Genomic DNA, 21,586 nt, shown 5'->3' with positions numbered 1-21,586 from the left:
TCTTAAAACGCATCTCTAGTATTTCAATTCAATTAGTTACAGAAAGAAATAGTACACAACTAATTAGAAACAGAACATTTGTCATCTTTAACTAGTATTAGAAATGAAATGCACTCAGTGTGTCACGTCCTGACCTTCGTTTCTTTTTTATGTCTCTGTTTTGGTTTGGTCAGGGCGTGAGTTGGGGTGGGCATTCTATGTTTTGTGTTCTATGTTTTCCATTTCTATGTGTTTGGCCTGGTATGGTTCTCAATCAGAGGCAGCTGGGAATCGTTGGCTCTGATTGAGAACCATACTTAGGTAGCCTGTTTTTCCCACTTGAGTTGTGGGTAGTTATTTTCCGTGTTAGTGTTTGTGCCACACGGAACTGTTTTGTTTGTTTCACTTTGTTATTTTGTATTTTGTAGTGTTCAGTTTTACATGTTAAAATGGACACTTACCACGTTGCAAATTGGTCCAATCTCTCTTACTCCTCGTCAGAAGAAGAGGACGAGCATTACAGAATCACCCACCACCAAAGGACCAAGCAGTGTGGTAACGGGCAGCAGCAGCGATCTCAGGACTCATGGACATGGGAGGACATTCTGGACAGGAAGGGTTCCTACACATGGTAGGAGATCGTGGCTGGAAGGGATTGCCTCCCATGGGAACAGGTGGAGGCAGCCAGGAGAGCGGAGGCAGCAGGTAAAGGGAGCCAGCGCTTTGAGGGAACACGTCTGGCAAGGAAGCCCGAGAGGCAGCCCCAAAAATGTCTTGGGGGGGGGCACACGGGGAGTGTGGCTAAATCAGGTAGGAGACCTGAGCCAACTCGGTGCGCCGCCATAGCCCGGTTCGTTACATCGCAGCGCCTCGTATCGGCCGGGCTAGAATGGGCATCGAGCCAGGTGCCATGAAGCCGGCTCAGCGCATCTGGTCTCCAGTGCGTCTCCTCGGGCCGGGGTACATGGCACCAGCCCTATGCACGGTGTCCCCGGTTCGCCAGCACAGCCCAGTGCGGTCTGTTCCACCTTGCCGCACTGGCCTGGCGACGGGGAGTATCCAGCCAGGTAGGGTTGTGCAGGCTCGGTGCTCGAGACCTCCAGTGCGCCTCCACGGTCCGGTCCATCCGGTGCCTCATCCACGCACCAGGCTGTCTCTCCGTCTCCTCCCTCCAGGTGCTCCCTCCTGTCCAGCGCTTCCAGAGTCTCCCTCCTGTCCAGCGCTTCCAGAGTCGCCCTCCTGTCCAGCGCTTCCAGAGTCGCCCTCCTGTCCAGCGCTTCCAGAGTCTCCCTCCTGTCCAGCGCTTCCAGAGTCTCCCTCCTGTCCAGCGCTTCCAGAGTCTCCCTCCTGTCCAGCGCTTCCAGAGCCGCCCGTCAGTCAGGAGCTGCCAGAGCCGCCCGTCAGTCAGGAGCTGCCAGAGCCGCCCGTCAGTCAGGAGCTGCCAGAGCCGTCCGTCAGTCAGGCGCTGCCAGAGTCGCCTTTCACTCCGGCGCTGCCAGAGTCTCCCGTCTATTCGGGGCCCGTGGAAAGGGTCCCCAGTTCGGGGTCGGCGGCGAGGGTCGCCGCTCCAAAGGCGCCACCTAAGTGGGCCCAGACTAAGGTGGGGTGGGGTCCACGACCCGTGCCAGAGCCGCCACCGCGGACAGTAGCCCACCCAGACCCTCCCCTATGGGTTTAGGCTTTGTGGCCGGAGTCCGCACCTTTGGGGGGGTGGGGATACTGTCACGTCCTGACCTTGGTTCCTTTTTTATGTCTCTGTTTTAGTTTGGTCAGGGTGTGAGTTGGGGTGGGCATTCTATGTTTTGTGTTCTATGTTTTCCATTTCTCTGTGTTTGGCCTGGTATGGTTCTCAGAGGCAGCTGGCAATCGTTGTCTCTGATTGAGAACCATACTTAGGCAGCCTGTTTTTCCCACTTGAGTTGTGGATAGTTATTTTCCATGTTTGTGCCACACGGCACTGTTTCGTTTGTTTCACTTTGTTATTTTGTATTTTGTAGTGTTCAGTTTTACATATTAAAATGGACACTTACCACGCTGCAAATTGGTCCGATCTCTCTTACTCCTCGTCAGAAGAAGAGGACGAGCGTTACACAGTGCTGCAGCTGATGTAACAGAGGCTGGCACTGTTTGGCTCTCGCTTTCTTCTTTTGTCGTCCTTCCCGTTCAAGCGCACACTTCATCAAAAGATACTACTCAATGTACTCATGATTTGTTTGTGTTCCATAATTTCTCACACAGTTACAATTTAGGACAGGATTTGTATGCTTTAGATTGTGCAATGGACGTTTTCTACAATGTACTCAAGCACAAACTCGTTTTTTTCTTTGTCCATAGGTGTCCTGTTGAAATTTCATCTGGAGTTACATGGGACAGATGAACGCATGGCAGACCGTCGCATGGAGAGAGCAGTGATACAGCAGTGTGCAGTGGGGAACTCTGATGGCAGCTGTGAAGGTAGGCAGCAACATCAATCATACCCTGAATTTATAATGAACAAAAATATAAACTCAACATGCGACAATTGATTTGACTTATTAAAAATCAAATGTATTTGTCATATACACATGGTTAGCAGATGTTAATGCGAGTGTAGCGAAATACTTGTGCTTCTAGTTCCGACAATGCAGTAATAACCAACGAGTAATCTAACCGAACAATTCCAAAACTACTACCTTATACACACAAGTGTAAAGGGATAAAGAATATGTACATAAAGATATATGAATGAGTGATGGTACAGAACGGCAGAGGCAAGATGCAGGAGATGGTATCGAGTACAGTATATACATATGGGATGAGTAATGTAGGGTATGTAAACAAAGTGGCATAGTTTAAAGTGGCTAGTGATATGTGTATTACATAAAGATGCAGTAGATGATATAGAGTACAGTATATACATATACATATGAGATGAGTAATGTAGGATATGTAAACATTATACACTGCTCAAAAAATAAAGGGAATACTAAAATAACACATCCTAGATCTGAATGAATGAAATGTTCTTATTAAATACTTTTTTCTTTACATAGTTGAATGTGCTGACAACAAAATCACACAAAAATGATAAATGGAAATGAAATTTATCAACCCATGGAGGTCTGGATTTGGAGTCACACTCAAAATTAAAGTGGAAAATAACACTACAGGCTGATCCAACTTTGATGTAATGTCCTTAAAACAAGTCAAAATGAGGCTCAGTAGTGTGTGTGGCCTCCACGTGCCTGTATGACCTCCCTACAACGCCTGGGCATGCTCCTGATGAGGTGGCGGATGGTCTCCTGAGGGATCTCCTCCCAGACCTGGACTAAAGCATCCGCTAACTCCTTGACAGTCTGTGGTGCAACGTGGCGTTGGTGGATGGAGCGAGACATGATGTCCCAGATGTGCTCAATTGGATTCAGGTCTGGGGAACGGGCGGGCCAGTCCATAGCATCAATGCCTTCCTCTTGCAGGAACTGCTGACACACTCCAGCCACATGAGGTCTAGCATTGTCTTGCATTAGGAGGACCCCAGGGCCAACCGCACCAGCATATGGTCTCACAAGGGGTCTGAGGATCTCATCTCGGTACCTAATGGCAGTCAGGCTACCTCTGGCGAGCACATGGAGGGCTGTGCGGCCCTCCAAAGAAATGCCACTCCACACCATGACTGACCCACCACCAAACCGGTCAGGCTGGAGGATGTTGCAGGCAGCAGAACGTTCTCCAAGGTGTCTCCAGACTCAGAATCTGTCACATGTGCTCAGTGTGAACCTGCTTTCATCTGTGAAGAGCACAGGGCACCATGTGGTGAATTTGCCAATCTTAGTGTTCTCTGGCAAATGCCAAACATCCTGCACGGTGTTGGGCTGTAAGCACAACCCCCACCTGTGGACGTCGGGCCCTCATACCACCCTCATGGAGTCTGTTTCTGACCATTTGAGCAGACACATGCACATTTGTGGCCTGCTGGAGGTCATTTTGCAGGGCTATGGCAGTGCTCCTACTGCTCCTCCTTGCACAAAAGCGGAGGTAGCGGTCCTGCTGCTGGGTTGTTGCCCTCCTACGGCCTCCTCCACGTCTCCTGATGTACTGGCCTGTCTCCTGGTATGTCCTCCATGCTCTGGACACTACGCTGACAGACACAGCAAACCTTCTTGCCACAGCTCGCATTGATGTGCCATCCTGAATGAGCTGCACTACCTGAGCCACTTGTGCGGGTTGTAGACTCCGTCTTATGCTACCACTAGAGTGAAAGCACCACCAGCATTCAAAAGTGACCAAAACATCAGCCAGGAAGCATAGTAACTGAGAAGTGGTCTGTGGTCACCACCTGTAGAACCACTTCCTTATTGGGGGTGTCTTGCTAATTGCCTATAATTTCCACCTGTTGTCTATTCCATTTGCACAACAGCATGTGAAATTTATTGTCAATCAGTGTTGCTTCCTAAGTGGACAGTTTGATTTCACAGAAGTGACTTGGAGTTACGTTGTGTTGTTTAAGTGTTCCCTTTATTTTTTTGAGCAGTGTATTAAGTAGCATTGTTTAAAGTGGCTAGTGATATATTTTACATTAATTTCCATCAATTCCCATTATTGAAGTGGCTGGAGTTGGGTCAGTGTCAATGACAGTGTGTTGGCAGCAGCCACTCAATGTTAGTGGTGGCTGTTTAACAGTCTGATGGCCTTGAGATAGAAGCTGTTTTTCAGTCTCTCAGTCCCAGCTTTGATGCACCTGTACTGACCTCGCCTTCTGGATGATAGCGGGGTGAACAGGCAGTGGCTCGGGTGGTTGTTGTCCTTGATGATCTTTATGGCCTTCCTGTGACATCGGGTGGTGTAGGTGTCCTGGAGGGCAGGTAGTTTGCCCCCAGTGATGCGTTGTGCAGACCTCACAACACCTCTGGAGAGCCTTACGGATGTGGGCGGAGCAGTTGCCGTACCAGGCGGTGATACAGCCCGACAGGATGCACTCGATTGTGCATCTGTAGAAGTCTGTGAGTGCTTTTGGTGACAAGCCAAATTTCTTCAGCCTCCTGAGGTTGAAGAGGCGCTGCTGCGCTTTCTAGACAACGCTGTCTGTGTGGGTGGACCAATTCAGTTTGTCTGTGATGTGTACGCCGAGGAACTTAAAGCTTACTACCCTCTCCACTACTGTCCCATCGATGTGGATAGGGGGGTGCTCCCTCTGCTTTTTCCCGAAGTCCACAATCATGTCCTTAGTTCTGTTGACGTTGAGTGTGAGGTTATTTTCCTGACACCACACTCCGAGGGCCCTCGCCTCCACCCTGTAGGCCGTCTCGTCGTTGTTGGTAATCAAGCCTACCACTGTAGTGTCGTCCGCAAACTTGATGATTGTGTTGGAGGCGTGCGTGGCCACGCAGTCGTGGGTGAACAGGGAGTACAGGAGAGGGCTCAGAACGCACCCCAGTGTTGAGGATCAGCGGGGTGGAGATGTTGTTACCTACCCTCACCACCTGGGGGCGGCCCGTCAGGAAGTCCAGTACCCAGTTGCACAGGGCAGGGTCGAGACCCAGGGTCTCGAGCTTGATGACGAGTTTGGAGGGTACTATGGTGTTAAATGCTGAGCTGTAGTCGATGAACAGCATTCTCAGATAGGTATTCCTCTTGTCTAGATGGGTTTAGGGCAGTGTGGTTGAGATTGCATCGTCTGTGGACCTATTTGGGCGGTAAGCAAATTGGAGTGGGTCTAGGGTGTCAGGTAGGGTGGAGGTGATATGGTCCTTGACTAGTCTCTCAAAGCACTTAAAAAACAGTTCGGTTCATTTAAGGATATCAGGCAATTTAAATAAATTAATTAGGCCCTAATCTATGGATTTTAACTTGACCTGGCAGGTGCGTAGGCCCACCCATTGGGGAGACAGGCCCAGCCAATCAGAAAGAGTTTTTGCCCACAAAATGGCTTTATTACAGACAGAAATACTTCTCAGTTCCATCAGCTGTCCGGGTGGCTGGTCTCATACGATCCCGCAGAAGAAGCCGGATGTGGAGGTCCTGGGCTGGCATGGTTACATGTGGTCTGCGGTTGTGAGGACGGTTGGACGTACTGCCAAATTCTCTAAAACAGCTTATGGTAGAGAAATTAACATTAAATTCTCTGGCAACAGCTCTGGTTGCTCGCTCCTTCAAAACTTGAGGCATCTGTGGCATTGTGTTGTGTGACAAAACTGCACATTTTAAAGTGATCTTTTATTGTCCCTAGCACAAGGTTCAGCTGTGTAAAGATTATGCTGTTTAATCAGTTTCTTGATATGCCACACCTGTCTGTTGGATGGATTATCTTGGCAAAGGAGAAATTCTCACTAACAGAGATGTAAACAAATTTGTGCAAGACATTTGGAGGAGATGGCTGCCGTTTTACAGTCTCCTAACCAATTGTGCTATTGTGTGTGTTTTTTTTGGCGTTATTTGTATCTTATTTTGTGCATAATGTTTCTGCCACCGTCTCTTATGACCAAAAAGAGCTTCTAGATATCAGGACAGCGATTACTCACCTCGTACTGGACGAAGATTTTTACTTTAACAAGTCAGACGCTTAGGATTTACTTCGGACACCCGACAAGGCCCAAATCCCTGTGATTCGCATGAGAAAGGGACAGAGATATCAGGGATGTAGGTTGGGGTGCCTTGTAAGGATCGGTCGGTCGGTGAGTGGGTAATCTGCCTCTACCATCAGTCCTATTAGCCAACGTACAATCATTGGATAACAAATAGACAAACTACGATCACGAATATCCTACCAACGGGACATTAAAAACTGTAATATTTTATGTTTCACTGAGTCGTAGCTGAACGGTGACATGAATAACATACAGCTGGCGGGGTTTACGCTGCATCGATAAGATTAAACAGCCGCCTCCGCTAAGACAAGGGGTGGCGGTCTGTGTATATTTGTAAACAACGGGGGTGCACAAAATCTAATAGTAAGGAAGTCTCAAGGTTTTGCTCGCTTGAGGTATAGTATCTCATGATAAGCTGTAGACCACAAACTCTCTTGGTAAATAGTATCTATATTTTTCGTAGCTGTCTTTTACCACCACAAACCAATTCTGGCACTAAGGCCGCACTCAGTGAGCTGTATACGGCTATAAGCAAACAGGAAAATTATCATCTAGAGGCGGCGCTCCTGGTGGCCGGGGACTTTAATGCAAAGAAACTTAAATCCATTTTACCTCATTTCTACCAGCATGTTAAATGTGCAACCAGATGGAAAAAAATACTCTAGACCACCTTTACTCCACAAACAGAGATGGATAGCAAGCTCTCTCTCGCCATCCACTTGGCAAATTGGACCATAATTCTATCCTCCTGATTCCTGCTTGCAAGCAAAAACTAAAGCAGGCAGCACCAGTGACTCGGTCAATAAAGAAGTGGTCAGATGACGCAGATGGTAAGCTACATGACTGTTTTGCTAGCACAGACTGGAATATGTTCCGGGATTCTTCCGATGGCATTGAGGAGTACACCACATCAGTTACTGGCTTCATCAATAAGTGCATTGATGATGTCGTCCCCACAGTGACTGTACAAACATATCCCAACCAGAAGCCATGGATTAGAGGCAACATCTGCACTGAGCTAAAGGGTAGAGCTGCCGCTTTCAAGGAGCAGGACTCTAACCTGGACGCTAAAAAGAAATCCCTCTTTGCCCTCAGACGAACCATCAAACAGGCAAAAGTGTAAATTCAGCACTAAGATTGAAACCTACTACACCGGCTCCGACCCTCATCAGATTTGGCAGAGCTTAAAAACTATTAGACTACAAAGGGAAGCACAGTTGCAAGCTGCCCAGTGACACAAGCCTACCAGACTAGCTAAATTACTTCTATGCTCGCTTCGAGGAAAGCAACACTGAAGCATGTATGAGAGCATCAGCTGTACCAGACGACTGTGTGATCAAGCACTCCATAGCTGATGTGAGTAAGACCTTTAAACAGGTCAACATTCACAAGGCCGCGGGACCAGATGGATTACCAGGACGTGTACTCCGAGCATGCGCTGACCAACTGGCAAGTGTGTTCACAGATATTTTCAACCTGTCCCTGACCAACATGTTTCAAACAGCCCACCATAGTCCCTGTGCTTAAGAACACTAAGGTAACCTGCCTAAATGACAACCGACTAGTAGCACTCACATCTGTAGCCATTAGGTGCTTTGAAAGGCTAGTCATAGCTCACATTAACACCATTATCCCAGAAACCCTAGACCCAGTCCAGTTTGACTCAATCGCACTAAACACTGCCCTTTCCCACCTGGACAAAAGGAACACCTACAGTGGGGCAAAAAAGTATTTAGTCAGCCACCAATTGGGCAAGTTCTCCCACTTAAAAATATGAGAGAGGCCTGTAATTTTCATCATATGTACACTTCAACTCTGACAGACAAAATGAGAAAAAAAATCCAGAAAATCACATTGTAGGATTTTTAGTGAATGTATTGCCCACCATAATTTGCAAATAAATTCATTAAAAATCCTACAATGTGATTTTCTGGATTTTTTTCTCTCATTTTGTCTGTATGTGAGAATGCTATTCATTGACGACGGCTCTGTGTTCAACATCATAGTGCCCTCAAAGCTCATCACTAAGCTAAGGACTCTGGGACTAAACACCTCCCTCTGCAACTGGATCTTGGACTTCCTGACGTGCCGCCCCGAAGTGGTAAGGGTAGGTGTCCCGTAGAGTAGGCTAAACTGGATAACCTAACCTCTATCAAAATAAAAAGATGGCGGAGCCGCAAAAGTTCTTCTGTGCAAAGGTGTTTATTTACAAGTGATTCCGGAACAAACAACAACAGTACTGCCATCAACGTCTACCTTATGGGACAGCTTAAAAACAATGCTGCCCCATCCACAGCTCAATCCAAAATGCCTCTCCATGACTGAAAGAGAGGCTCCTTTTGTAGGGCTAGCCCCTCCCCTCAGAACAATTAACCCTAATTAATTAATCAATTAACAATACAAACCTACATTTTCCATGAACTAAACATACTAAAGGATATACATTGCAACACGGTTTTAAACAATATCACAACATTACATTTACAACATTACATCACTACTGACAATATCTTTCAATGTGCCCATATGCATTAATGAGCCATTTGTGACAGGCACTATAAAGCCAACCCAATTCCCTTAGCTCGGGTCCTTTTCCAGCATACCCGGAAGCTACAGAGATGGAGAGAGAGGAACAGAACAAACAAACAATGCGCTCATCCACAACATTGATAAGTATAATAATTATTGTATCTCTCAAATATGAACATTGACAAGTGTGAAATGCATGCACCAAGACAGAAGTTAATTTGTAACTTATCTTATAATGGCGCAGGGAGGAGTGATGAATATGTGTGTGCGTTAAAGAACCAAATGCTGCCCGCGGCCAGTGACGGACTTCTACGTCACAGTAGGTAACAACACATTTGCCATGCTGATCCTCAACACGGGGGTCCCTCACAGGTGTTCAGTCCGCTCCTGTACTCCCTGTTCACTCATAACTGCATGGCCAGGCACGACACCAACACTATCATTAAGTTTGAAGATGACACAACAGTGGTAGGCCTGATCACCGACAACAATGAGACAGCCTTTATGGAGGAGGTCAGAGACCTAATCCATGTAGTGGCAGGATAACCTCTCCCTCAATGTGATCAAGACAAAGGAGATGATTGTGGACTGGAGGACTGAGCACACCCCCATTTTCATCGACAGGGCTGTAATGAAGCAGGTTGAGAGCTTCAAGTTCATTGGTGTCCACATCACCAACAAACTATCATGGTCCAAACACACCAAGACAGTTGTGAAGAGGGCACAAAGCCTATTCTCCCTCAGGAGACTGAAAAGATTTGGCATGGGTCCTCAGATCCTCAAAAAGTTCTACTGCTGCACCATTGAGAGCATCCTGATGGGTTGCATCACCGCCTGGTATTTCAACTGCTCGGCCTCCGACCGCAAGGCACTACAGAGGGTAGTGCGTAAGGCCCAGTACATAACTGGGGCCAAGCTCCCTGCCATGCAGGACCGCTATACCAGGCAGTGTCAGAGGAAGGCCCTAAAAATTGTTAGACTCACCCTAGTCATAGACTGTTCTCTGCTACCGCATGGCAAGCGGTAGTGGAGTGTCAAGTCTAGGTCCCAAAGGCTTCTTAACAGCTTCTACACCCAAGCCATACAACTCCTGAACAGCTAATCAAATGGCTACCCAGACTATTGCATTGCCCCCCCTCTTTTACACTACTGTAACTCTGTTATCTATGTATAGTCACTTTAAATCTGCCTACATGTACATATTACCTCAATTACCTTAACTAACCTGTGCCCCCGCACATTGACTCTGTACCAGTAGCCCCTGTATATAGCCTTGCTGTTATTTTACTGCTGCTCTTTAGTTATTTTTATTTATCCATTTTTTTTTACTTAAAACGTATTGTTCTTAACTGCATTGTCGGTTAAGGGCTTGTAAGTAAGCATTTAACTAAGGTCTACTACCCCTCTTGTATTCGGCGCATGTGACAAATACAATTAGATTTGAAATACACTTTTTGTGCATATGGAGAATATCTGGAATCTTTTATTTCAACACTTTACATGTTGCGTTTTTATATTTTTGTTCACTATATTTTACAATGAAACAGTTGCACACTTTGTCACATTCTATGACAGTTTGAAAATGTTACTAACCAAGTAAGGATCCTCCTTTTTTAGAGTGTGTCTACCCATTGTACGTGTTTGAGAGCATCTGCCTAATGTCCTGTCCACCTCACTACTATGAGTCAGATGGAAACAGCACCCGTTCCCATCGGAAATGCTTACCCTGCCATCACAACTGCCACACTTGTTTTGGGAAACTGGACACAAACTGTCTGGACTGCCCTCCGTATTCTATCTTGGATTTTCGTCTTGGTACCTGTAGCCCCCCTGTCTACCCCTGGGACCACAGAGGTAAAGTGACCAGTGGCATGGAGCGGACGGCAGCAGTTCTTGGTATCCTGATGGGAGGGCCGCTGGTGATTTTGTGCATCATGTGGGCGATTACATGGATGGTGAGCAGGGTGTTCCTACCATGTGTCGCTGCCAGGAACGAAGTGGACAGCAGCACCAGTCATAGCAGCAGTGAGGAGGCTAGGAATGTGGAGATGGTGGTCTTCCGTATTACAGAAGACCAGGCAGAGAACAGCGAGAGAACATCTCATTCCCAACACCAACATTCCCAATACTTCACTTCAAGAGGAATTTGACTCGCTTCAGTCAACATTAAAGTAGCCAATGATAAAATTCTGTAGACTAACAGAAACAGCAGAAATTATTTTCCAAATAGCTTTTATTGTTACTTCAGTATCATTTACAAACTTTTGGATGGATAAGATAAATGTCTATTTGGGACCCAAGTTGCATTCAGTGGTTTTTATAAGAACACATCAATTGGTACAATATCCATCCATTTGCAATTATAACTTTTAAGTCAAAGTACTTCACAAAACATTAAATATAGGCACTGGAATAGCTTAATTAAAAGGACACACATTTAGAAGTAGAACATTGTTCAAAGACTTCCTCCACAACTAAAGGGAGGAACGGCTCTTGCATTTCAGATAATAAGCATGAATCCACATAAAAAGGTCCTGTATATGAGGAGCAAAATACAACTTAAGCCTTTACAGACTTAGAGGTTAGTGGCATTCTGTGAAGCTCTGCTGAACTTCAGACCACAGGAATGGGCTATTTCTGGGTTCTAAGCTTTCTCTTTAAGTTATAAGGGACAGTGCTCTCCTCCTTACTGAGTTTCCAAGATGTCCGTGGGTATGACACTATCTGATTTGCCACTGGAGCTCTGTGACACCTCCAGAGGCCAAGATGAAGGGGTGGTCTGATAATAGGGTGTGTCCTCCGACCCAAAGAGCAGCTGTCTGAGGCTCAAGTCGTACAGACAGTACAGATTGAAAACCACCATGGCAAGGAGTGGGAAAACAGTGAGCCCCGATCCAAAGCCTCTCCAGGGGCTACATATGTGGAAGCAAAGCCAGTAGATAAGTCTATAGGAATAAAATGAGGATAAACTTAAAACATGTTCAGCTTTATAATAATTAATAATTAGGTGCTTACATTTGTCCTATTTCACACATGTACAAGTGCATGTGTGAATTGGATATTTGCATATCCCACTCCCCCGACACCCTTGGAGAATGGGGTCAGAGCCAGGGATCAGCCATTATTCATGGCCACCCTGGAGCAATAAGGGTTACGTGCCTTGCTAAAGGGCAGACAGATTTTTCACCTAGTCGGCTTGGGGATTTGAACCAATAACCTTTCAGTTACTAGCCCAATGCTCCTAACCGCTAAGCTACCTGCCGTCCATTCTAGAGACGTCACTCTTTTCACTCACTGAGCAATCAATGACTTTGAAACCACTCACCTCCCACCAACGAAAACGCCAGTCAAAATGGGCACCACCCGCAGCTGGTCTTGAGGCAGGAATGTAGCCAGAACCAACAGATTGAGAACGTAGAGAAACAACTGCTCCATAGACGCAGAGACAAACAGCTGCTGAATGGCCGGTCTTCTGTGGAGAGCCTCAGCTGGATTTAAAGACCCAGTGCAGAACTGGCACATAGCACCAATCAGCATAGCTAGAGGGGGAGTAATAGATATTTTAGTATTCACATTTGGAAACAACACAAAACACCTAATGGTCTGTTTGACTTTGTCTGGCATTATGAGTCTTCAGCATCCTATTTTTTTGAACTGATTGCTTTTGAACTGATGCTTAGTCCCGTCTTTGATAATACCCTCCGTTTCTGCTTGAACATTCGACTAATAACACTTGAAAGCCAAATATGTGAAAGGATTTGTTTTTAGCCATGTTGCTTTCTACAGTCAAGTCCTTTCAGTAGAAAGAAAAGGAGATGAGGAAAGTAATGAGAAACTATTGGGACACTGCCCAGGAGACTGGAGAACTAGTTACCCTCATCTTTTCTATTCTAGTTTCCATGTTAAGCTATTTATAAGAAAGGGGAGGAAATTGCCAGTGCTTCAGTAAGACTTGCATTGCCTTGAGGTTGAATGTGTTGACAAAGACTAAGCCTTAGACAAATGAGACGTGGACTACTAGAAAACCTAAAATAACGTAATACTGCATTCAATAGCTTTTTGGGAGATTGATTGCTCCATCTAAATAAGTAGGTTTGTAGAGCTCAGTATAAAAAGGCACCGCACTGAGCAAAAACTGGTTGAATCAACATTGTTTCCATGTTCAACAAAAAATAAAATGTGATGACTTTGAATCAATGTGGGAAAATTATTGGATTTGCAAAAAGTCATCAACATAAGGGGATTACATCTTTTCACCCAACTTTTTACCTAAATCCAATTACGTGATTTTTTTTATTTCACGTTTGTTGACAACAACCAAATTTAAATCTAAACTAGATGTTGAACTAATGTCTGTGTCCAGTGTGACAGTTGTGTTGTTTGAGTCTCATATGAAAACAATTATTCAGACATACCCAACAAGATGGGGACTGCAGCTACGGCACAGCAGCAAAGTGTGAAAGTGAGGCGGCTGACCATGTCAGGGCAGTCTGGGGAATCTATGGGAACATAGAAATAAAGTGCATAGAGAAGCCCTGCAGTAATCAGAAGGGAGGCCAGGACTGAGCACACAGCAGGAACACGGCCACTTTGGCAACATCTACAGCAGCAGCACCACAGTCTCTTGTCTGCCACCTCTGGGACAGCCTCACAAGTCTCTTGATCTTGGGAACTCCACATAGTCAACTCTATGCTCTCCGGTGGCAAGCCGAGCAACGGTTGGCCTTCATCAATAGTGGACTCCAGATTGTTGGATTCTGGACTCCATCTCTGTGTGTCTGTGCCATTGGGAATGTCTCTGCGAGAGGCTAGATTTGGAGTGCTGATGCAGTTTTCCACCGGGTCTTCCAAATTCTGCACAAGAGCAATCGGACTTGAAATAGTTCCATCCTGAACTCCCTCTTTCCCCTCTTGCGGTCTTTGCTCTGCTTTGAAGCCCTCGCTGGGTTGCTGGTGGCAGGAATCAAGCTCTGTACAAAACAAAGCATAATCAACATCTTTCTGCCACCATATGTTCAATGTTGTGAATAATGAATGTCACCCAATCTGCATGTTTAATTAGTGGCACTCAAAAAATGTGTTTGTTCGATTATCACTTACGGACAAGTTGATCAGCTGGCAGGGCTTCCAGGGAGTGGTGAGAGCCCATGACTGAGTGAGAAGAGGAGTGGAGCTCCTCCACTGAAGATTCAGGACTGTCAGACACTGGTGCTAAAGAGATCTGGGTGTCCAGGTCGAGGAATGGAGAGAATGACAGCCTGGCAGGGTCAATATCCTGCAGTTGATTGATGATGTCACTGATGGACTCCTTCACACTGTCAATCTCTTTGCCATCTTCTGGGTTGGTGGCTTGACGCCCTGTCATAGTCGCACAGCCTACAGAAATAACTGCAGATAGACAATTTCACATTTACTATGTGAACCCTACAATAACATGACAATATCGGTCGTATTGATATTGTTTGCATCTCCGCACGCGAGGTTCAAAGGGTCCACCCCATTCGCGCCAGGCTGTATTATGAACATCTGGGAATTGAATTTGGAATCGGCCCTTGGGGCAGCGCCAATCGTGGAGGGCGGCTCGTCGTCTGATTTTAGGACTGACACGCAACTAAACCAAACACGTCACGACTGGGGTTCATTCTCCAAACAAAAGACGGATTTACTAGACTATCATAACATTTTGTGCAGCTTTTGGAAAGTGAAGCATCGAATTGAAATGACCAATTGACAAACGGAACGCGCACACAAGAGAAAATGTGCATTTGCTGTTCTGTTGCAGATTCATTGTTGCCAGTTGCATTCATTGATTAGGATATTACCATTTTTCTTTGAATACGATACTTGATGATTGAAGTGGTCGTTTATTGATTATAAATAATACATACATCTAATATTCCCATATCAAATGACTAATCATAACAAGAGGAGCAATATACACGATAGCCTCATCATTTAGGTCTGATGAAGCCACTATTCAATAGCTTAGTTTATACAGTCATATGGACATACAGTCAAAATCCATACAGAGAAAGTAGGCTACACACTTCTATTCGATTAAAAAATGCTTAATATACTTACTTTTTCTAGGGTGGCAGAATTACTGTTGTTTCAATTTCTTCGTTATTTTTTCCTTCCCCCAACTTTTGTCTTCTAGAATCTGGTATACAGTCTCAACTTCTGAATCAAATTTCAAGACGGACAAAATACTACGTTTAAGCCCCCGCCCACACACTTTCTGGGTACCATGTCACACAGACCATATGGAGCAAATAAATCCAAAGCGGATACACCGGGGGGTTTGGGGCTCTGCTGTTTGGTCCAGATATTTAGAAAATAAAACATTACTTAAAACAGGAAGTCACCTGGAGTTGATCATCAAATAAATCAGCCTCCCGTAAAGTGCTATGGTACACACAGAGAATTAAAAACAAATCACATGCAAAGTTATTTCAACTCAGATTTGCAAACTCTAGACGGGTTTCCAAAAGCAGTATGAAATTAACCCAATCAGACCTTAGTGTCGACTGAAGGGTGACCAGGTGCCAACCCCTGAGACTGATTTGTGAAGCATGTTGAAAATTTAGAAAGGTAAGAGAATAGGCAGACAATAACAGTCTTTGTGTTCCTGCCACATGTGGGGGGAAACTGGCATTAGAGTAGGATTCCATTATAGCTTTGGTGGAAAGGTCCATTTAATGGGAGGGGTACGTTTAGTTTCTGAATATTAATTCTTGGGGTAAAAATGTATTGTCAAAATTCCACGTACAAAAACAAAACAAATAGGCTAACCATGGAAGTCATAGGACACATGACATTTCTATAGTGTGCTAAAGGCACTGTAAAAGGTAGCCAGAATAGATTGACCCTATACTTGCTTACAGCTGCACTGGGGTCGGACAGGATTCCTATTTAGATAAAGACACCGTGGAGCCGGAGTGAGATATTCCCAGGGATAAGAAATACATTGTACTCCGAATTGTCCCATTATCCCAACTGTTAGATTGAGATTGAATGACCACTAGTTTTTCCCAGAAAATGGCCCTTTCCATCTTCATGCTAAGTAGCAGAAGCTAAAGCAGCCATTTTGGAATGGCAGTGTCAGCTAATCAGCTCCTTTGTGCAACGCTATGTGCCATTCCGCAATGACTGCGGCGGGTACCGATAGCTAGAATGAGGACAAATAGCAGTTTACTTAAAATAGCAGCCGTTCAATGATTCTCGGTGTAACAGTTTGGATAATGGGACAATTCGGAGAACAACGCATTTCTCCCTCCTGGATTGAGTTGTTTTCCGAGCCATATCTTGCACCAGCTCCATAGTGTCTTAATCTAAACAGGAAGCCTGTCTGACCCCAGTGCAGATGTAAGCAGTAGTGTCAGAATCTAGTTTGACAAGCGTAAAGGGAGATTTGCATTTTCGTGCATGAGGTCAACCAGACAAATAAGACTAAATTCATCGGCGACTTCTCAAATGATTCTGAAAAAGACCAGCATGGTTTAAGTTGTTTTATTATTTACAGATAAACTTGTTCTGGCTTTTTTTGAGGTGAAAAATCCAATCATGTCACTAAAATAATCAAATAATATTTACATAACAGCTTCTAAAAATATATTTTCTGTCAATAAATTAAGATGATTAAGTATGAAGAACATATTAAGTTGCATCATTATATTCAAATAGTTCATTTTTAAACTATTAGCAATTTATTGCTGGGCTTGAGTGAGAAATGTTTGGGAATTTCTGCATTTTAAATTGACACACTATCAGAAACCCATTGGTCATTCAGGGATTATACAGGACTAGAATAGTAGTATAGTTCATGTTTGCAATTAAAACATTTATGGAAGGATGATCAGAAGCCTTTTCTCAATCCTCAGAGAGCAGTCTGTGAAAGTGGTCTGTCCTCCTCTTCAGTACCTCACGGCAATCATCCTACAGAAGATTGGTGCTTTCAAGTTAGTAAAAACATCCACTATTTATTTTGTAGAACACTGGTGCTGTTTCAAGTAGTGGCACAGTCTTTCTGAATTACATTTCCAAACATATGATAACAGCTTTAACTTGTGGTATTTGTAGAATACTAGCCATGTGTTTAAGACTGACTCAAGGTTAGTTTTTCTGCTTTTTCCACACCCCAGAGGCATACCCACCTCCCAAATGAGATCTCTGTTGCATGTGTGATGTTGGTTTTGTCAAAAGAGATTTAATCCTAGAAGACACCTAACTAGGTTGTGAATGATGGAAATTGCAACAAAAAGAAACACTACAATTGAATGAAAATAATACTTTGTATGCCACCGGAGGTGGGATAGCAAAACTCTGTCAACGTACTGTTCCGGACACTCTCTCAAGATACGGGATGAGCTTCTGAAGTTCTTTGTCCTCATTATCCCCAGACCAGCTCTTGATGGGAAGCATATTCATCAGCTGCAGAAATAAAGCAGGAAATTTAATAAAACTCCACTCTGCTTCCAAATAAAAAAAATATGCATCGTATAATTAAGTGAACAACATCACAGTAAACACACATGGTAGGGGTATGTGTGTGGAGCATTGTCCAAAACCACCGTTTTAGCAAGGTCCCTCTCAAGTACGCCCAAATCCTTGACATAGTGCCCAAGAACACAGGTACAGTCCTGTTGATACAAACAGTGTCTACAAAAGAAGATATCAGTTATGTACATGATATATACAGTGTCTACAAAAGGAGATATCAGTTATACACATTTAAAGTACAACCTAATATCAACTGAAATCTATTCCTCAAATTATTCAAAGTAGATGAGATTGTCAGCCTGTCTCTGGTACACAGAACTCTGCAGCTGCAATATCACTAACACAATACAGCAAAACAAGCATTGCAAAAGGACAGCAACCAAAGTTAAAAAATGTTACTTCTCATACCGAAACAGCCTTCTTTTCGGGTCCAAGATGTCCAGTATTTTCCCTGCATATTCTTTCTTTGCCGATGTATAAATAAACATCTGTGAAAAACACATTTGAGTCATTCAATTAACTGGCTTCTTAAAAATAAACATACATGGGGGAAAGTTAAACATGTAGCAAAAATAAAAACACATGGCTACTGCACACATAATAACAACAAATACAAAACATACCTCAAAATGTTTTGTCATGGCTTCCAGAAATTCTTTCACATGTGGTCGTAGAATCATGTAGACCTATTGAGGTAAGATAATTAAAATATTACAATATTTTATGTTACCATCATTAGACAGACATTCATCCTATTGAAAAATAAACACTGGTCATTCAAGCAAAGGATAAAAGCCCTTATCACTGCCTTCCTGAGGCCTTATAAGTCTGAAATGAACAGATTGATTCACTAACTTTGTACTGATTGTCCTGAAAGCATGTGCGAAAGGTGTACTCTGCATCCTCAATCCGGTTCAGAGAGCTGTAAATGAGTGTTTCATCCTAGAACACAAAAAATATCCAAGCAATTGGTACCCCAGTGTTTAATTTTGATGGAATGATAATATAACTTGGCAATCATCATGGAAATACAACCTACTGATACATTAATATACTAAGTAAATATTAGACTGTAAACCAGACCCGCCTAAAAATATATATTATACTTTGCATGGGAATTACATAAGTAAATGCTTTGATTAGTCACTAATCTCAAAGGTAAACCCAACACTCACCAGATCTAAAACTAGAGTGGCTTGGGGCGTACTTCTCGTCTTAGGTGGGATGTCTTGTATGCATGGTTTGGATTGCTGGGATTTGGATGGAATGTTCTTGATGAAGGTAAAGCTAAATACAACAGTGCAATGGATTAATTACTTTCAGGAAAAGGGAGTCCTTGAGAACCACAGACATTAGGACAGCAAGTATGGGCAGTGGATTATTTCAGCAGAAGTGCATCACAAACCAGGAACAATTATGTTGGCCAGGCTGGCCAGCTTCTTTAGATGCCCAGCTGTTGATTATCTTATCAGAGTTATTTGACACCAATGGACGGTTTGCTGGTAACTCTTTGATCCTGCATTATGACATAGCCCCAAGATGATCCTGAGGCGATCTAATTCATCAAGTATTTCATCATTGTATTTCATAATATGTTATGGCATGCAGCCTTATAATCATTCCACAGAACCAAGAACAAAAAACGGATGAACCCACGGGCTGAAAACGTCATCATTGTCCTCATCTCCAGCGAGAAGGCTGATGGAACCATAGCCAAACACACACTGCTCTGGGCTCATCACATCACCACTGCTGGGGGTTCTCGCATCTGAATAGATTTTAAAAAACGAAGAAAAAAAAACAGCCTTGATTCAAATGAATAAGACTCATTCACCCTGGACCAATTGAGCCATTACTGTGCTGACCTCATCTACTCTTGCCTCAATAATCACATGCAAGTCCTTGCTAGCCTATACAGTAGTTTGTTTATTAGAAACCGAAAGTGACAGTTTCTCTGTAAACAAATAGGCCTACCCAATGGACTCAGGAAAGTGCCAAACCATGATGGCCTATTCTCCAAGACAGAAGAATGTCTGTTCGGTTCTACACAATATAGTTCTATCTGAACACAAACACTGCACACCCATGAATTAGCCCCTGGCCTTCCTGGCAGACTACCCTACTTGTAAAATACATACAAAAGCACAAACGCACACACTCAGGATCACTTACTAAATAGTGTGCAAGTACGCAATTTCGAACATAGCCCATCCAATCCACCTTTGAGGTACTTACTTTCCTTGGTAGGTGTGAGGAACCGGACCATGGGGGAGTAGATATTTTGCATAGTGGAATTGAGGGGAGAGGAGGGGTTTAGCTCCGACAGCACCCGGTGATGGCGCACATTAATGGGGGTCTTGAAGCCCAGATCTAGAAATGAATACAGAATGATTGTCAGTATTTAGTTGACATCTTGAAATAAACAATAGAGCAATTGCATTCACCAAAATAAATGGGTACCTTCTCCGTCTTCATAGGCAGGAGCTGCCACCCTTTTCCTCCCACGCCCTTGTACAAGAGGGCGCTTTGTAGTAGTGGGGATATCATCATCAGGGTAGAGTGACTGGTTGTCTGGCTGTTGTACATATTCATCCTACACACAGAAAATATAATTGTGATTGTCTGAAAAAGTAGCTAAAAGCGCACATAAAAAGGATCAGAATTACCCCCACCAACTGTATGTCAGTAAAGTATTGGGCACTAGTATAAAAACCTGCAAGTTGTCTCACATACAGGCTGACCCAAACCTTGATGACAAAGGCTTTATTCAAAGCGACTTACAGTCATGCGTACATAGTATGTACAGGGGGTCATGGGAAACGAACCCACTATCCTGGAGCTCCAAGCACCCTAATCTACCAACTGACCTACTAATGACCACATTATTATGAGTCTTTGTCCTATGGAGGATTCAATTCAATCAACCAGTGTGTATACTGACATTTAACAACATCTAGCTACAGTGATAGTAAAAACAGAGCGCATGGGCGACATAGATACTAGTTCAAGTCCTTCCCCCTCGACCTACTTTTGATGCTAGACACTACATCCGTGGAGCTATTTCAAGCGAAATGTAAGACATGACTACCTGCCTGTATCAACATGAGTTGATGATAAAGCCGGTGTGATGCTTTGTCAAATTAAACTAAAACATGAGTCACTATTTTATATTACAGACAGGTTATGTTCAATTATAATAAATGAGATAAAATATTGCATATATAGTTTTGGGTAAGAACGAAAAATACATTCAGGGTGGCCAACTGGTCAGTTGAACTGTGAAGTTAGCCAAAGAGGATACTCTTTTCACGCCACTTCGTTACATCTACAACCGGAATGAACGTTTTCGTAGTAGGTTAGGAGAATATATGCAGTAGGTTGAGAATGAACATATTCAGGTTATGATAATTAACGTGTCAGGTTAGGAAAAAGGTTAGGGTTAGCGAAAATGTTCTCATAACCTGCCAAGAAACCACTTCCGGTCATATCTGTATCGAAGAGGCGTGAAAATAGTGTCCTAGCGACGAAGAGCATTTTTCTAGCTAGCTACTACACCATCATCATTGTTTACGGTTGTCAAATCGGCTAGCTAGTTAGCAAGCGATTGTGAGTTCGGCTAGCAAATTTGTTTTAAGCCAACGATAATGCGTATGACGCATTAAAAGTTAAGCTTATTCCAAGATATTTGGTCAAAACAAGCTCATCGATTCACCTTTTCCGGAGTTACGCTCGGAGCCCCTTTCTTCGAGGACCGCCGACCGTTAAACTGTGCTGATGAAGAGTCAGCAATACTTCGAGACCGAAGTCTCATCTTCACAAAATGAAATGTTGTACACGAACAATAATCGTTATACAGCCCGTGAAAATAATCCTTGTACCTACTAAAAAAAAGTCGAGATCAGTTCCTGTTTGTGGTTGCTTTTCGTCCTTTATTCCATTCGTTCTCGTGCTGTTTTGTTTCTGTTCATTTAAATCTACCGGGAAGGTCTACTGCTGTAATCAAGGGGCGGTGCTTT

The 21,586-nt window shown here is 43.9% G+C and overlaps 3 protein-coding genes across 4 annotated transcripts in view; 1 reads left to right on the top strand and 2 right to left on the bottom strand.

Annotated features, from left to right (window-relative positions):
• The window catches only part of LOC123989578 (furin-like), an 11,224-nt gene extending 7,491 nt beyond the window's left edge, over positions 1–3,733 (top strand). The window contains exons 14-15 of the mRNA XM_046290697.1: positions 2,314–2,433; positions 3,729–3,733. Of these exons, the coding sequence (XP_046146653.1) occupies positions 2,314–2,433; positions 3,729–3,733 (125 nt within the window). The remainder of the gene's footprint in view (positions 1–2,313; positions 2,434–3,728) is intronic.
• Positions 3,734–11,299: 7,566 nt separating this feature from the next.
• Positions 11,300–16,573, bottom strand: LOC123998287 (transmembrane protein 79-like). Of its 2 annotated transcripts, none has more exons than XM_046303373.1 (5): positions 15,153–16,573; positions 14,172–14,459; positions 13,487–14,041; positions 12,397–12,610; positions 11,300–11,983 (listed from the first exon to the last, which is right to left on the bottom strand). In XM_046303373.1, exons 2-5 carry the CDS (start codon positions 14,434–14,436, stop codon positions 11,758–11,760), a joined length of 1,260 nt encoding a protein of 419 aa, XP_046159329.1. In that variant the 5' UTR covers positions 14,437–14,459; positions 15,153–16,573; the 3' UTR covers positions 11,300–11,757. The 2 variants fall into 2 exon arrangements, with proteins under 2 accessions (XP_046159329.1, XP_046159322.1); XM_046303366.1 differs by having other exon boundaries at positions 11,300–12,016; positions 15,153–16,564.
• An 84-nt stretch (positions 16,574–16,657) lies between these two features.
• On the bottom strand, positions 16,658–21,586 carry ctdspl3 (CTD (carboxy-terminal domain, RNA polymerase II, polypeptide A) small phosphatase like 3). Its single transcript, XM_046303387.1, has 11 exons — positions 21,283–21,586; positions 20,031–20,163; positions 19,806–19,940; positions 19,227–19,338; positions 18,746–18,857; positions 18,426–18,512; positions 18,194–18,256; positions 17,979–18,058; positions 17,603–17,729; positions 17,406–17,501; positions 16,658–17,006 (listed from the first exon to the last, which is right to left on the bottom strand). The coding sequence occupies exons 1-11, from the start codon at positions 21,379–21,381 to the stop codon at positions 16,941–16,943; spliced, it is 1,110 nt and encodes a 369-aa protein (XP_046159343.1). The 5' UTR covers positions 21,382–21,586; the 3' UTR covers positions 16,658–16,940.

This window comes from Oncorhynchus gorbuscha, linkage group LG02 (assembly GCF_021184085.1).
Source record: "Oncorhynchus gorbuscha isolate QuinsamMale2020 ecotype Even-year linkage group LG02, OgorEven_v1.0, whole genome shotgun sequence".
Classification (NCBI taxonomy): domain Eukaryota; kingdom Metazoa; phylum Chordata; class Actinopteri; order Salmoniformes; family Salmonidae; genus Oncorhynchus; species Oncorhynchus gorbuscha.
The sequence above is the reverse complement of the archived record's forward strand: the minus strand, read 5'-3'. Positions and strand labels throughout refer to the sequence as shown.